The sequence below is a fragment of the Rhinatrema bivittatum genome, chromosome 2, assembly GCF_901001135.1.
Source record: "Rhinatrema bivittatum chromosome 2, aRhiBiv1.1, whole genome shotgun sequence".
In the NCBI taxonomy this organism is placed as follows: Eukaryota; Metazoa; Chordata; class Amphibia; order Gymnophiona; family Rhinatrematidae; genus Rhinatrema; species Rhinatrema bivittatum.
The window spans coordinates 447591820-447609044 of NC_042616.1; the positions used below are offsets into that span (position 1 = coordinate 447591820).

At 46.5% G+C, this 17225-nt stretch overlaps 1 protein-coding gene across 5 annotated transcripts in view; it reads right to left on the reverse strand.

The window, feature by feature from the left end:
* ATF7IP (activating transcription factor 7 interacting protein) overlaps positions 1-17225 on the reverse strand; it is a 331366-nt gene that overhangs the window by 9585 nt on the left and 304556 nt on the right. For all 5 annotated transcript variants that reach the window (XM_029590341.1, XM_029590340.1, XM_029590343.1 and 2 more), the window contains 2 exons: positions 16161-16343; positions 990-1093 (listed from right to left, as the gene is read on the reverse strand). In XM_029590341.1, the coding sequence (XP_029446201.1) occupies positions 990-1093; positions 16161-16343 (287 nt within the window). The remainder of the gene's footprint in view (positions 1-989; positions 1094-16160; positions 16344-17225) is intronic.

The following is a 17225-nucleotide window of genomic DNA, read 5'->3' on the forward strand; positions in this document are numbered from 1 at the left end:
GCTTTGCTGCTACATAGCTGGATAAAAATCGGTACTTATCTGGATAAATGCTGCTACGTAGCTGAATAATTCGGAATTTATCTAGATAAGTGCAAAAATGTATTCACTTTTTTTTTTTACATCTATGCACATGTTCCCAGGAACATTTATGCATATTTTATAACCTGTATATATTGTATACATGCAGGTTATCAAATACCAGAGCTGTTTTGTGTGTGTATATGGGCATGTACGCACACATTTTAAAATTATCCTCTTAAGAGGATAATTTTCAAACAATTCCATGCAGCCCCATATATGTGTATATATGGTTGCATGGAGAACTACTGCAGTATTTTATAACCTGCGTATGACAGATACATGCAAATTATAAAATATGCACTTGTCTAACCCCACATACATGTTTACATATGCTTATATATACCTCCAATGCATTTAAAAAGCATATTTCAATGTAATGAACACACAAATTTCTTTACCTATTTTCAAAACATATGTAGATATACTTTACACATAAAAAAAAATATGACTAGGTCACGTAAAACCCTTATTTACGCGCTTAAGTATATTGTATAACTTGCACATGAAATTGAAATTACCAGTTTTCAGATTTTCAACAGTTCACCGAGCCCTTCTCCAGGTTATCGATACCCTCCTAGTTCTCCAGCCTAGACTCCCCCCAGTTCATTCAGACCTCCCACCCAACCAATAACTGATAACAGACTTGTCTCATATCAATTGAGTGAATACATTCCCACATGTTCTCATGCAAGTCTCTTATAAAATAGCAACTGACATGTAACTCTTGGCCCTGCTCCAGAACACCCCGACTGCTCTTTTTTTATGCATGTAAAAGTGTATGTGGAAGTGAAAATATGCACACGTGATGTTTATAATATAGCGTGTATGTGAGTACAGGCTACTTATGCGTGTATATGCTAAGTTTTACACATGTAACTCTTTGAAAATTCACCCTTTAGAGAACATACCTGTGGGGGTCGGTGATGAACTGTAAGTTGAGGCCCTCCGGATCCAATGGCAAGTCCATTATTTACAACATATGCTGTAGTTTGCGGCACTCTAACAGTCACTCCTAGAAAAACCCAGGAAAAAGAACCGTAAAATTAACGATAGTACATAAATACCCAAACTGTGTGGCATTGTTAACTCTCCTAATAATAAACTTTGCAGATTTATTTGCAGCTTTTATATAGTACCCTATCCAGGGTACTTTGCAAAAGAAAAATGGTATATTGTCAACTAAGATGAGTTAGGGTTTTATTAGACTGAAGGATTAGGTTTATGTATATGCCATCTGAAAGAGGCATGCTATTAGTTTGGATTAGAAGACAGATAGAAAGGCTGCTTCTTGAATGCCAGGTGCAAACAAAGCAGGGTATGAGACTCAACTAAGTGTGAGAGTAACAGAGGGGCAGAGCCATGAATTCATCATTTTAGGTCATAGTTAAATATCATGTCAAAGAAACATGCATGAAAACACTTAGGGGCGGATTTTAAGAACCCTGCTCGCGTAAATCCGCCTGGATTTACGCGAGCAGGGCCCTGCGCGCCGGTGCGCCTATGTTCAATAGGCCTACCGGCGCGCGCAGAGCCCTGGGACTCGCGTAAGTCCAGGGGCTTTCCGAGGGGGCGTGTCGGGGGGCGGGGCCGAGCGGCGCGCCGTTTTCGGGGCGGGATGCGGCATTTCGGGGGCGGCCCCGGGGCGTGGTTTCGGCCCGGGGCGGTCCGGGGGCGTGGCCGCGCCCTCCGGAACCGCCCCCGGGTCGTGTCTAGGCACGCCAGCGGCCCGCTGGCGCGCGGGGATTTACTTCTCCCTCTGGGAGGCGTAAATCCCCCAACAAAGGTAGGGGGGGGGGGTTTAGACAGGGCCGGGGGGGTGGGTTAGGTAGAGGAAGGGAGGGGAAGGTGAGGGGAGGGCGTTAGCGAATTCCCTCCGAGGCCGCTCCGATTTCGGAGCGGCCTTGGAGGGAACGGCGGCAGGCTGCGCGGCTCGGCGCGCACCGGCTACACGGAATAGGCAGCCTTGCGCGCGCCGATCCAGGATTTTAGCGGCTACGCGCGTATCTACTAAAATCCCGCGTACTTTTGTTGGCGCCTGGAGCGCCAACAAAAGTACACGAACGCGCCGTTTTTGAAAATCTACCCCTTAGTGTAAGGCTCTTTCACTTGTCTTTAAAAATACGAGCAATGAGTTTTGTTGTATAAAACTCTTAGAGGTCTGCACCATTATGAGGTATTTAAGATTTTGAAGTGTATTATGGGTTGGTTGTGAATTGCCTGGGAAGTACAAATAAATATAAGATATCTCATGCTGGGTCAGACGGATTTGATGGACAGTTTGGGTCACAAATGCCCAGCAAATCCCAAAAGGAAGATCTATTTGTTGCTCCTCACTTCCAGGGATAGAAATGGCTTGCTGTAGTCTACCCGGCTAATAAATTTAATGGACATTTCCTCTAGGAACTTGTCCAAACCTATTTTAAACCCAGATATGCTAATTGTCTTCAATATCTCCAGAAACACATTGCACAGCTTGATTATACACCGAGTGAAAAAATGTCTATGGCTTACATTTTTGGTAATTGCTGGAATAGTAAGATATTAAGTTGAATGGCCTTACAGTTTTTATATTTTATGTTTTTATTGGGATGGGATATATATACCGTATGTTTTGCTCCATAAGACGCCCTTTTTTCCCCCATTTTTCTCCCACGGCCAACCATTGCTCCTACCATATGACGGGCCGACCAATGGCACCGGTTGCCCCGTCACATAGTAAGGGCAAAGGGCCACCAGCATCATTTTGGTTGGGGTGTTTTTTTTTTTTCCACGAAAGAGAACGATAAAAGTTTTCTGATCCGGGGAGTGGACCAAAATGGCCCTCCTCAGACCCGAAAATGAAACTGGGATAAAAAAAAAAAATTGTATGCACACCCCTAATTTGCTCCATAAGATGCACAGACGCCCGGGAACAAAGCTGGTTTAGCACACCATTTTTTTTTTTACATTTTCCTCCTCTGAATCCTAGGTGCATCTTATGGTCAGGTGCATCACATGGAGCGAAAAATATGGTATGTATATATATATATATATATATATATATATATATATATATATATATATAAAATTTAAACCCCTCACCCTCCTTAATGTGTGTGTGTGTGTGTGTGTGTATATATATATATATATATATATATATATATCTATATACACACACACACACATTAAGGAGGGTGAGGGGTTTAAATTTTTATTTAGGATCAACAATCGCGATTTCCAACGTATTCAACATAGCTATGTTGAATAAGTTGGAAATCCGATCGTTTTAGCCTCATCACTTTAAGTTAAAAAAAAAAAAGTTGCGTTTTACATATGCGGTCAAAACGAATGCACACCCCTATCAGATGGAGCCCTGATGCGGAAAACATACGTCAGTTTCTAGAACTTTGACTAAGCGCACTGAGCATGCCCAGCTTGCCCTACACCATGCGTCCACGCGGGGTCCCTCTCCAGTCTTGTAATATAGAATTATGCTTAAAATAAAAAATAGGAGAAACCCAACTCTGCGGGGTGGCACGTGGATTTCGTGAGGACTAACATCCTCCTGTCCTTGGAAAACACCTGTTACAGGTAAGCAATTCTGCTTTCTGAGGGCAAGCAGGATGGTAGTCTTCACAATGGGTGAATCCCTAGCTACAGGCTGCTATACAACTCAAAAGGGGATCAACAGACACCCAACCAGATGCCAACGGGCCCAACAACACCGGTGCTGTTGGTAACAGAGGGGAAGACAGCCTGAATCCAAACAAGGGCTTTAGGTGGGAGAGTTGGGTTCTACACCTCAAACAGGTTCTGAAGGACAGACTGGCCGAATCTACTGTTGCGTTGGCCATCTCTATCCAGACAGTAATGAGATGTGAATGTGTGGAGAGAACTCCAAGTCGCAGCCTTGCATATCTCCTTCATGGGAACTGCTCACAAGTGGGCCACAGATGCTGCCATGGCTCTGACAGAATGAGCCTTGACATGACCCCCCAAGATGCAGTCCTGCCTGAGCATAACAGAAAGAGATGCAATCTGCTAGCCAATTGGACAGTGTGTTTGGTAACAGCAATGCCCAACCTATTCTTGTCAAAAGAAAAGGTTTGGTGGACTGTCTATGGGCTTCTGTCCGCTCCAGATATAAGGCTAAGGCTTGCTTGCAGTCCAAACTGTGCACTGCTCGTTCACCTTGGTACAAATGGGGCCTGGGAAAGTATATTGGCAAGACGACTGACCAGTTAAGATGGAAATCCATCACCACCTTAGGCAGGAACTCAGAGTGCGTATGCAAGACCACCCTTTCATGTTAAAACTTAGTATAAGGTGGATAAGTCACTAAGGCTTGGAGCTCGCTAACCCTGCACGCTGACGTGACCGCAACCAAAAATATGACCTTCCAGATCAGGTACTTCAGGTCACAAGTACACAGTGGCTCAAAAGAAGCTTTAATCAGCTGAGCTAACACCACATTCAGGTCCCACATTGAGGGGAGGCTTTGATTGAAGCAGGCCCTGCATGAACCGTACAACTATAGGCTGTACTATCTACACCTTGGTGTATTAGCCAGTTCAACTGAGGTGAATTCTAACGGAGTTGGTCATTAAGCCAGCCTCTGATAGGTGTAGGAGGTAGTCAAGCAATTTTTGTGGGGGGCAGGAGAATGGATCTAGGGCCTTCTGTTCACACCACTCGGAAAATCTCCTCCACGTCAGTCCATAGGACTTTCTAGTGGAAGGCTTTCCCGAAGCCACCAGGCCCCGAGACACATCCTCTGAAAGATCAAGCGGCTGCAGGGTTAACCTCTCAACATCCAGGCTGTGAGTGACAGGGACTGGAGGTTGGGATGCCGCAGCCTGCCTTGATCGTGCATGATGGATCTGGGGAAGCCCCTAGGCTGACTGGTCTCCAGATGGACAACTCCTGTAGGAGTGGAAACAAGACCTATCTTGGACAATGAGGGGCTGAGAGGATCATAGTTCCCCTGTCCACGTGAAGCTTCAAGAGTGTCTTTGCCACTAAAGGAATCAGAGGATATGTATATAGAAGACCCTTGCCCTAATTACGGGCGAGGGTATCTGAGGCTGGTTTGCCATCTCACTTGTACAGGAAGCAGAACCAAGGCACCTTCCTGTTGCAGGGAACAAATCTACGTCCGGGCTCCCCAGAGGCAGAATATCCGATTTGCTACTCCCTGGTCCAGGGACAACTCATGGAGTCTGAGGGCTCAACTCGGCCATCCTCTACCAAATTCTCTGACCCGGTCAGGTACATGGCCCTGAGTACCATCCCATGGGACAGGGCCCACGACCAGATCTGGACTGGACTGCTTTCTGACATAGGAGGTACAATCTTATTCCTCCTTGCTTGTTGACAATACCACATAGCTACTTGGTTGTCGGTGTGGAACAGGTCAATTTTGTTGGACAGCCGATTTCTGAAAGCCCATAGCGCGTACCTGATCACCCAAAGCTCCAGGAAGTTGATTTGACCAGAGACCCTGAGTGCTGAGCCCATCTATATGAGTTCCCCACCCCACGGTGCATACATCTGTGGTTAGGACAATTTAGGTAGGGGGACTTTGAAACAAGCCCCCCCATTCCAGATTTGAAAGTATCCACCCCCAGGACAATGAGTCTCAAGGAGACGGGATGACTCTGATGCAATCCTGGATGCTCCAAGTGGCCTGGTGCCACTGTGACCTCAGGGTCCATTGGGCTCTGCGCATGTATAAATATTATCAAGGGAGTGACAAGAACTGTCACGGCCAAATGGCCCAATAACATCAACATGTGCCAGGCTGACATGCTGCCTCTGTTGAATCTCTGCCATGATGGTTCTCAAGGTGACAGCCCTCTGGCAAAGCAGGAAGGCCTTAACCAGAGCTGTTTCTAGCAGGGCTCCTATGAAGTCCAATTGAAGTGATTGGCTGAGATGGGACTTTGAGTAGTTGAGAACGAACCCTAGTGACTCCAACATCCAAATGATGAAGCGCATGGACTTGGTGGCCTCTGCTTGAGATGTGCTCTTGACCAACTGATCATGCAGATATGGGAAAATATCCACTCCCAGCGCCACTAGTAGTACTTCCTGATGTGCTACCAGCCTGCAAAACCTATTGGGTGTCCCCCCAATTTGGTGGGGCAACCAAAAGGTTCAATTGGTACGCCTGATGGGAGATGGACAAAATTTACTGGTTCGAAGTTAAATTGGGCCACTATATTGGTTTGCAAACAACCGCAGCCTTCCTCTGACTGGAGTGTCCATTGTCCCGGGTACAGTCAACTGGCATATGCTCCTTACGACCAAGTCAAAATCCTGTCCCTGGAGTTGACTGAGGAGCTGGCTGGGGCTTGGGGGCTCTCTGCTGCCTAGGACAGCTGCAAGAGCCCTGATGGTATTGACGGGAATAAGGGGGCAGGCGATAGCACTTTCTTTGGTGAAAGAAAATACTTCCTTGGCCCTAGTCTCACTGGCCTCCTAGAAGAGGAGGACGGGTCCAGAATACTGGCAGAGAGGGTTTCATGGTGGTCCTGAAGTTGGGCCACAGTGTCCATCACTCTATCTCTGAAGAAATTCTCTCCAGTACACGGCACGTCAGTGAATCGTTCCTGTACCTCTGGTCAGATATCCAAGGCCAACAGCCATGCCATTCTGCGGGCGCTGACTCCTGCCATCTTGAAAACATCATAGGTCGTTTGGACTTCGTGTTTTCCGCACTCCAGGCCTTTATGCACCAGCAACATGAGGGTGTCCTGATGCTGTTGAGGCAGCTGTTCAGCCACATTCTGCACCTGCTTCCAGATGTCCCACAAGTACAGGCTTATACAGAGCTGGTAGGCAGCGATGCAGGCAATGAGCATGGCATCTTGAAACACCTTCCTCCCAAAAGTGTCCATTGTTTTATGGTCCTTCCCCGGGGGTACCAAGGAATGAGTCCGAGAGCATTTCGCCCTCGAGGGTGGATTCATCCACCACCGACTGATAGAACAGCTGATGCTTATTTAATCCGGCAGCTTTCTGGACAAGGTATACCCCTTCTGCCTTCTTATTAACAGGAGGCACTGGGAGGGGGGTGTTCCCATATCCTCAGCAGCAATTCCTTAAGGATCTCATGATTCAGGACTGCTACAATTTCCTTAGGAAGGTTCTGAAGGGACCCTTGGAGCAGGTACTCGGCCTTCGTCCAGAGGTACAGGCACCGGTAGAACTGGAAGGGGGGGAGGTGGCAGGCCTCAGCGCTTCCACTGGTCTCCTCGGAGGAACAGGCGACGACCACCATATCAGTAGGGGGAAGCCTTGGTGCCCCCTGCTGGGCATCAATGCTGTCCTGGGAACACACACTAGCTGGGCTGGTAATGCACCGATGATCACATTGAGCTTCTCCAGAAGTGGTACAAGGATGGGCGGCACCGGGTCTGGTACCGTCGGTGCCATGGGACCAAAGCCTTGCAGCACTTGGTCCACTGCTAACTGGACTCGGCGATCCAACTCCTCTTCGAATGTTGCTGATGCTAACACCGTCTATGAGGAAGGAGGACTAGGAGATACTACTGAAGGGCACCGAGAGGTACCCGGCAACGGAACAAAGAGGAAAACCATATGAAAAGCATGAAAAAAAAAAAAGTTTTCCACAAAGCCAAAAACAGCCAGCGTGAGCTCACTCACATTGTGAGGCTTACAGCTCCATGGAAAAAGACTGGAGAGTGACCCTGTGTGGACGCATAGTATACGGCATGCTGGACATGCTTTGTGTGCCTAGTCAAAGTTCTAGAAACTCTGACATACATTTTCTGCATCAGGGCTCCATCTGATGTCACCCATATGAGAGGACTACCATCCTGCTTGTCTACGGAGAATATACATTTTCCTACTTCACATAAGCTGTAGTCAGGTGTCATTTTCTTAGTATGTTTGGGTGATCTAGACTACAGGGCTAAAACCACCATCTTTCAACCCACTACACAGTACAGGTTATTAAGATGTGTCAGACTACAACTTCTTCACTATGTAAATGTAGTTTGTCAAATTATCTTTATTGACATTCTGTTACAGTAATGAATTTATTTGTAACTTCCCCCTGTATGTGGAGGTTGTTTTTATGGGTCCTAATCTCTATACCCTAAGGACCTTAAAGTGAGGCTTTTACTCAGGAATGAACCACATCCTCTACCCCCATTTATAATGCTGACACAAGAGGGAAGTTGATTATTTTAAAAAAGGACTACATATATTACAAGTATACAATATCATAAAAATTATAGTTAAGAATTTACAATACTCACTAAGTGTCAACAACTACACATTAACACCACAGATGCTTATTTCTCTGATATCTCTTCACATCTGGGACCTAACCTGCATATTCATCTAAAACCAAGCCATGCCTAAATTGTATTACCTAAAATGCTCTGCATGCTATTTACAGTTCCAAACACCTGGGTAAAAAGCAAAGGGTAATTTTCAAAAGGATTTACATGCTTAAAACTGGGTTTTACACGTGTAAATGCATTTTTATGCATGTAAGTGGGCTTTTTAAAATTGCTACAATATATATCATTGACATGGCAATAGTGTTTACACATGTAAGTGCACAAATGGCTTTTGAAAATTGCTAGAATAGTATGTTACGTTTACACGTGTAACTCCTTTGAAAATTACCCCCAAAGTTTTTAGTTGCTTCCTAAAAGTCTTTATATTGCTTCTCAGCTCTTAACTCTATAAGGAGAGAGTTCCAGTATTGGCCCCACAACCGCAAAAGATCTCATGATGATCTCTGGCCACTGTGCAAAACGTACAGAAGCCACATCAAATAGATCAGTCCCAGAGAATCTTAAACAGGACGGTCTGTTAATTTTTAAAACAGTGCTTTTACAGGCTGAGTGTTTTCATTTAGAGCCTTGTGGATGAGTGTTAAAATTCTGAACAGGGAGCCAATGTAACAAATATAAATCAAAAGGGATGTGAGTTCTCAATTTAGCACTGATTAAAATATGAGCCATGACATTCTGTATGGCTTGCAAGACTTTAAAAGCAGTCACTGGAAGTCTTTAATAACCCGCATTACAATAATCCAGGCCAATTAAAACCAAGGCCTACAAAACCAATGGGAAATCATCTTCACTGAGAAAGGGCTTCAGTCTGTATAGTAGTCACAATTTAAAAAAAGGAGCTCTTGACAGCTAATTTGACTTGCGGTTGCAGATGCAGAGAACGGTCAAGGACAATACCCAGGTTTTGGACTTGCAAAGCCCCAGAACTGTCCATTCTTCAAAGTGCAGAAGAGACGGGATGTCAGGAGGAAGGAATCTGCCAAAGAAACGCTGTTTTGCTGATATTCAAAGCTAACCAGTTCTTAAACATCAACAACATATGATAGAAAGATATTTGGTGACCAGATCAAGGGCATCATTCAGCATAGAGGAAACAAAGAATTGATATTATCTACATAGAGACAATATGCAACTCAGAAAGCACTTTATAAATGGGACAAATATAAATGTTGAACAAGAAGACCACAAAAGCTGAGCCCAGTGGAACTCTGGCTTTGACTGGAAAAAGGGAAGTAGTAGATAAATCAGTTCTGATCTGTTGAATACAGCCTTCCAAAAACAATATGAACCATTCAAGAAGAGATGTGATCCCTAGATAAGTCAAAAGGACAAAAGCTGTGCCGTTTAAAGTACAAAGGGCATATGATATGGAAAGTAACACCAAGATAAATTTATTGTGCATATCAAATTTGAGCTGGAAAGCATAAAGACTAGGTAGCAACATGATTTCTGTACTGTGCACCTTCTAAAGCCAAGGATTTCATGCTCATCTAATACTACTGAAGCAATTTCAAAACTACCTGTTCTATTACTTTAGCTAAAAAAGGTATTGAAGAACTTGGGTGGTAATTTATAGGATCAGAATGATCCAATAATGTTTTTCAGAATAGAACAAACTGAAGCCCTTTTCCGTGAAGCAGGTAAAGACCTTTTGATAGGTAGGTAGGAGGGGATGGTGCGAAGCTGTATCGTTCCTGAAGTGAACCTAAGAATGAGTCCTGGCAGGATAGTGCCAGCTCAGAGATGCGATGGGCTGAACATATTGCCACCAGGAACATCGTCTTCAATGTTAAGAGGCATAGTGACAGACCGCGCACTGGTCTGAAGGAAGCCCCTGCTAGAAAGTCCAATACCAGATTGAGGTTCCATAGGGGAACCGGCCACTTTAGGGGTGGTCAAAGTTGCTTAACCCCTTTTAGGAAACGGGTCAAGTCCAGATGAGCTGATAGACCGATTCTGTTCACTTCGGCTCTGAAGCAGGAGAGGGCTGCTACCAGAACCTTGAGGGAGTTGAGTGATAACCCTTTCTTCATACCGTCCTATAGAAATTCCAGAATCATGGGAATCTTGGCTGTTCGCGGGATGCCCCGCGGGCCTCGCACCAGGCTTCGAACATCCTCCATATCCATATGTATGCCAGAGATATTGAGAACTTCCATGCGCTCAAGCAGGGTATCAATCACGGCCTTCGAGTAACCGCGCTTCCTCAGGCGAATCATCTCAAGGACCAGACCGTAAGAGAGAATAGAGATGGATCTTCGTGAAGTATCGGGCCCTGCTGGAGAAAGTCCATGTGTGGAGGTAGGCACAGAGGGCTCCCTGCAAGGAGTCTTTGCATGCCTGTGTACCATGGGTGTCTTGGCCAATCCAGGGCCACTAGTAGAACTAGTCCCATGTGGTGCTCTATCTTGTGGATGAGGCGTACAGTAAGTCCTCCTCTAGCCAGGTCTGGACAAGGGTGTCGATTCCTTGGGAGTGCGGCTCTCGTCTGCGGCTGAAGAACCTGGAGACTTGGGCATTGAGAGGTGTGGCCAATAGGTCCATGGCTGGGGGGCCCCAGGGGTTTACTCTGGTCGACAGCACCCATTCCCCCGGGTCCAAGCTTTCTTGCAGAGGAAGTCCGCTGAGACGTTGTCTTTCTCTGCGATGTGTGAGGCCGAAATCCCTTGTAGGTTTACCTCCGCCCATGCCATGAGAGGGTCTATCTCCAGAGACACCTGCTGGTTCCTCCCTGGCAGTTGATATAGGCAACCGTTGTGGCGTTGTCAGACATCACTCAAATCGGTTGTCCTTGGAGCCCGTGGCTGAATCGCAGGCATGCTAGTCTGACTGCTCGAGCTTCCAGGCAGTTTATGTTCCCATCCTGCCTCTTCCTTGTTCCATTGTCCCTGGGCAGTCACTTCCTGATAGTGGGCTCCCCACCCTCGGAGGCTCACGTCTGTGGTGAGCACGATCCAGTTTGGTGGGGATAGGCTTACTCCTCTGCTTAGGTAGTCTTCCTGTAGCCACCACTGAAGATGAGAATATACCTCTCCTGGTAGGTGGAGGCGAATTGAGTAGTCTTGGGACAGTGGGTTCCAGCGTGACAATAAGGAGCATTGGAGTGGTCGCATGTGAGCCCTTGCCCACGGTATGACCTCCAGGGTTGATGCCATGAGTCCGAGGACTTGAAGATAGTCCCATACCTTGGGGCGTGTAGTGGTGAATCGTCATAATTGTTCCATCAGTTTTCTCCTCCTCGGGGGAGGGAGGAAGACCTTGGTTCTGTTTGGTGTCAAAGCGGGCCCCAGGTACTCTAAGGACTGAGAGGGCTGCAGACTGCTCTTGACCGTGTTCACGACCCAATCGAGTTCTTGCAGTAGGATCTTGGCTCTGTTAGTCACCTGCCGGCTCTCTTCCGAAGACTTCGCTTGGATCAGCCAGTCGTCCACGAAAGGGTGTACCAAGATCCCTTCCTTCCTCAGTGCTGCCGCCACGACCACCATAATCTTGAAGAATGTTCTGAGGGTGGTCGCCAGGCCGAAGGGTAGCACTCGGAACTGGTAATGGTGTCCCAGTACTGCAAAGCGTAGAAAATGTTGGTGGTTTTGATGGACTGGGATGTGAAGGTAGGCTTCGGAGAGGTCCAGGGAGGTTAGGAACTCTCCCGGTTGTACTGCCATTATTTTGGCGCGGAGAGTCTCCATGCGGAAGTGTAGTATCCACAGATGATGGTTGATGTTCTTGAGGTCCAAGATGGATTGGAATGATCCTTCTTTCTTGGGAACGATAAAATAGATGGAATAACGTCCCAAATTTTGCTGGGGTGTAGGTACCGAAGTTATAGCCTTCAGACTGAGTAGTCTTGTCAGAGTGGATTCCACTGCCAGTCTCTTGGTGTGGAAGTGGCAGGGTGATATCATAAATTTGTCCTGATGGATGCTGCGAAACTCCAGGAAGTAACCTTCTCGAATGATGTTTAGTACCCATTTGTCTGACATGATTTTGACCCATTGTTGGTAGAAGAGGGAAGTCGACTCCCTATTTCCTCTTCCTGTGGATGGGTCAGCCCATTCTCATTGGAGAGCTCGGTTTGAGCCTGCTCCCGGACCCGTTCCTCTCTTGGTTTGTTGGTTCCGAAAGGACTGGGACCTCCCGGAGGGACGAAGTGCCTGGAACGACAAATTCCTATAGGGTTGAATGCGTTGGGAGCCTCTGCCCTTATCTCTTCTGGGAGAAGGACGCTGGGATCTTTTTCCTCTGTCTTCCTGTAGCTGAGACACTGGAGATTCATCCCACTTGCTGGCTAATTTCTCTAATTTGCTTCTGAACAGGAGAGATCCCTTAAAGGGCATTCTTGTGAGATTCACCTTAGAAGTTGCATCTGCAGTCCAGTTCCGCAACCATAACTGCCTTCTGGCCGCCACTACCGAGGCTACTCCTCTTGCTGAGGTACGCACCAGGTCTGAGCTTGCGTCTGTCAGGAAGGCTGCGGTTTAATATTTTCTCCGGCATAGTTTCCGGAATTATCTGCTTCCCTCAAGAGAAGCAAACAGGAGAGTGCCACCAGCGCACAGCAGGCAGCGATCTGCAGTATCATTGCTGTTGCGTCGAAGGCTTGTTTAAGAATGGATTCTAATAGTCTATCTTGAGTATCCTTCAATGCTGCCCACCCTCAACGGGGATGGTTGTTCATTTTGAAATGGCGCAGACCATGGCGTCCACTTTCGGGAAACGCAGGCGCTCCTTGGTCACTGGTTCCAGAGGGTACAAGGCTTCCAAGGCCTGACCTCCTTTAAAAGCTCGCCTCTAGGGCAACCCACTCCAGGTCAATCAGTTCCTGGATGGCTTCTATCATTGGGAAATAGCATGAGGCTTTACGAAGGGACACCAAGATGGGGTTCTTCTTTGGTTCGAGTCCGTGCCTGGAATCCCCAGAGTCTGGGAAACAAGGGCTGGCAATTCATCCCTGTGGAAGAAGCATGGTTCTGTATGGTTCCAGGCCAGGAGGGAATTCCGCTTCCTCCAGTGTGCCCCTATCATCTGTGGTGTCCAGGTCCCTGTCAGAGAAATTCTTGGTGAGGCGAGGCATGTCTCAAGGCACTCGAGCAGGACCAGGAGGGTCAGGTGTACCCGGCTGGGATTCCATCCGGGTCACCGTCGGGGATGACTGTGCCTGAACAAAGGCTTGCAGTCCCTGGAAAAATTCCAACCAGGAGAAGGCCCCTGGGTCCATATTAGCCCCAGAGGGAATCGGAGTAGGGAGCCATTGAAATGGCCTCTTGTGGAGAAAATGTCATTTTGGAGTTGCTTAGGTCCGGGGTGCTGTTGTATGGGGTAGTCCCGACCCATCCTTCGACTGTGAGGGACCAGGCTTGGATGTTCCCACCGGGCCTCTTCACAATGATGACACATGCAGGGCCTCCAGTTCAGGCTGTGCGACTCTGATGTGGCAGGCTGTGCAAAGGGAGTGCCTTCTGAGCTTCTTTGCCGCTGGTGCCATTGCCTGTGTATAGATGCATAGGTAATGTGACTCGATATGCGCGTGTGCACTTATGCGCACGGCTATGCTAGCAACGCGCAAGTTGGGCGCACTGACCACCCAGCCTGCCCTGCGCGTACCGACGGCCGAAGAGGGAAGATGGCGCCAAAAACCCCCATGCGTAAGATGGCATCACCGAGGGTCTCCACATGTCTGGACCACTGCACTGGACCGGGGCCTAGCCCAACCAAGGCTGTTCAATCCGATCGGTGCTCCCCTTTACCTCGCCGGATGGAAAACTGAGTCGGTATGGCACTCCGAGCCCGGAGACCTTAAGTTAAAGTTTCCTGCTTACCTGCTCTCAGCACTTACCGGCTGCGTGCAGGGACAGTCTCCAGCTGCAGGGGGAGAGGGCTTAACCTTCACCGCCGCGCTCGGTTATGCACCCGCTGCCTTTCAGCCACTCTAGTGGCTAAATCCATGCCGGGAGCTGGCTACCGGACCAAGGCGCACTTCTGAGGGATTCGAAAATCTCCTCAGGAATTCTCACCTTGGGGAGGGAACCTTAGGTATCACCACAGGAGAGTGGGGCTCGATCCTCTTTAAAGTGAAGGTAAGAATTTCTTCTCTGTGCTGCAATTTCTCTAGCACTGTGCTAGTGTGGGGATAGCGTTTGCATCTGCTAGGAGACCATGAGATACTGAGGAGCTGAGGTCACTACAGGGGTATATCTAAGGTGATGACAGCTTTGAAATCTGACTCCGTCTCCCATCTGCTAGCAGAAGAGCACATAACCCACTAGTCCTGAGTCCATATAGCTACATGCTAGGAAATAGATATTTTAACTCTTACAATTATCAATTTTTACTTTGCTAAATAAGCAATATAAGTAGATAAAGCAGCAGATGATTGGACTTATACCCAGAACATTCAGTGAATTGCAGCTGGCTCTCAGCAGCCTTTATCTCGCATGAAAACCATGGTGCTACATGAGAATGTCACAGGGTGAAATATTTCACTGGGTATCTACATCCAATACCTCCCTTAAGGAATTCCTCCAGAATGGATAGTTCATGGAGAATGTTCTCCCAGTCCCATGCGAACATGACTGAGAAATCCCCTTGAATAATAACATTTTTAATTCAACTTGTGAGGAGATTAAGGTGTCAATAATGGCTGAATAATTTACTGATAGCAAACCTGATGGCGGCGGGGGCATATATGAGGGTCTGTGTGTGAGGGTGCTTTGAGGGGGCTCATGTGAAAATATACCGATGTGTGGTAAGAAAGCAGAGAAAGACAAATGTATTATAATCTTCTGGAGCTGACCAGAACTGAGGTTCACTGTGGCATGTTGAGACTGCAGGTAGTAAGGAATGCAAAATTGTGCTAAAGGTGAGTGCTAGCCTTCCATCCTAGCCCTAAACTCATCTTACAGGAGGTTGTATTTAGCATACTAGTGATAAGAAATTAGCAACAACCAGTTAGAGAAATGTTAGGTTAACTAAATAGCTAACTCACTGGTGTGAAAATTAGAAATGGTGACCTATTTAACCTATTATATCAGTGAAAGATCTTAGAGTCTACTCTTGTTTATTTTATATATTTATAAATGTATTTAATCGCCTATCTGCAATTCTAAGTGATTTGAAAAAAAAAAAAAAAAGACATAATCAACCTTCTACTGAGATGCATTTGAGAAAAGCACAATCAGCTCCCCTCTTACCACTTCTAATTTAGAACTCCATCACCTTCTAACCCTCTCCCTTAGCTTTTACCTATCTCCCTTGAACCCTCATACTCTATAGTATTGTTTTAATTCAGCTCAGTTAAGTTACAACTAAATGATAGTTCTGTTTTGTTTTGTTTTTTTTTTAAAAGATTCTACATGTTTTATGTTCAAATATTTATATACTTGCCTTTTTTAATTGTATAACGCTTATATAACTCTGTTAAATGTAAAACGCCCCGGCGTAAGTTCCTGTTCACTGTACACCGACGTGATATCTTTGATGAGCGGCGGTATATAAAAATTTATAAATAATAAAATAATAATAATAATAATAATAATAATAAAAGCAGTTTTTAGGAAGAAGTAGTGGAAAACTACTAATATCTAGCAAGGACCACAAAAGTGAGAGAAAGACTAAGGAACTTGAAGAAAAAGGAAAGAGGGAGGAAGAATAATCAAATTCATAGAAAGACATGGTGGGCATAAATCTCAATTATGAAACTGATCTATCTACACATAAATGCTGTGCTGAAGAGCTATGCAGGATTATAGGAAGCAGATTGAGGGATTTTACCTCCGGCCTGTGGGTTGACTTGTCGTACTCCCTGGTTTTGCATGACTCCATTTCGTACTGTCTGATTTGCAGGTGTGGCAAGGGTAGTGTATACCAGTTGTTGGCTAGTGGGGGCTCTTGAGATGGGCACTCTTGTTGTAGTCTGAGTTATTGGACGATGTGTCACGTTCACTGTTGTTTGAGCTGAAAATGATCACAAAGAAGCGCAAGATGTTACAAAAAAAGAATACATAGAATTATGCAGCAAAATGAACTCCCTCACTCAGCTCTACCATACACAAAGCTACAAACCTATATTATATGCTTAAAACCATGTGAGATGTCCAATCAGAAATTAACCTAATAAAGATATCTTACTCAAGCTAATCAGCATTCTAGACAAAAATGTAGCTCAAAATGGTACCAAGTGTATGAATTTAGCAACAGGGATGTGAATCGGGTTTTGGATGATTGAAAATATCGTCGATATTTTCAAAATTGTCAGAAATCGGGGGCTCCCCCAAAACGATAGGAAAACCCCACGATATTGTTCGTGGGGGTTCTCTTATCGTTTTGGGGGAGGGCGGGAAAAACGGCACACAAAACTAACCCCTAAACCCACCCCGACCCTTTAAAACTAATCCCTTAGCTTCCCCCACCCTCCCGACCCCCCCAAAAACTTTTTACAGGTACCTGGGGGTCCAGTGGGGGTCCCGGGAGCGATTTTCCACTCCCGGGCCGTCGGCTGCCACTAATCAAAATGGCGCCGATGGCCCTTAGCCCTTACCATGTGACAGGGTATCCGTGCCATTGGCCGGCCCCTGTCACATGGTAGGAGCACTGGATGGCCCGCACCACTTTTAAAGATGTCGCCGGCCATCCAGTGCTCCTTCCATGTACCTGTTAAATGTTTTGGGGGGGGGGGGGGCGGGGAAGCTAAGGGATTAGTTTTAAAGGGTCGGGGTGGGTTTGTTGTTTATCGGCTCGGGCGCAGCTGATAAACAAAACCACGATCGGGCCGGACGAAAAAAAAAAACACGATGTGAATCCGAACCGGAATCCGAACCGATTCCGGTTCCGATTCAC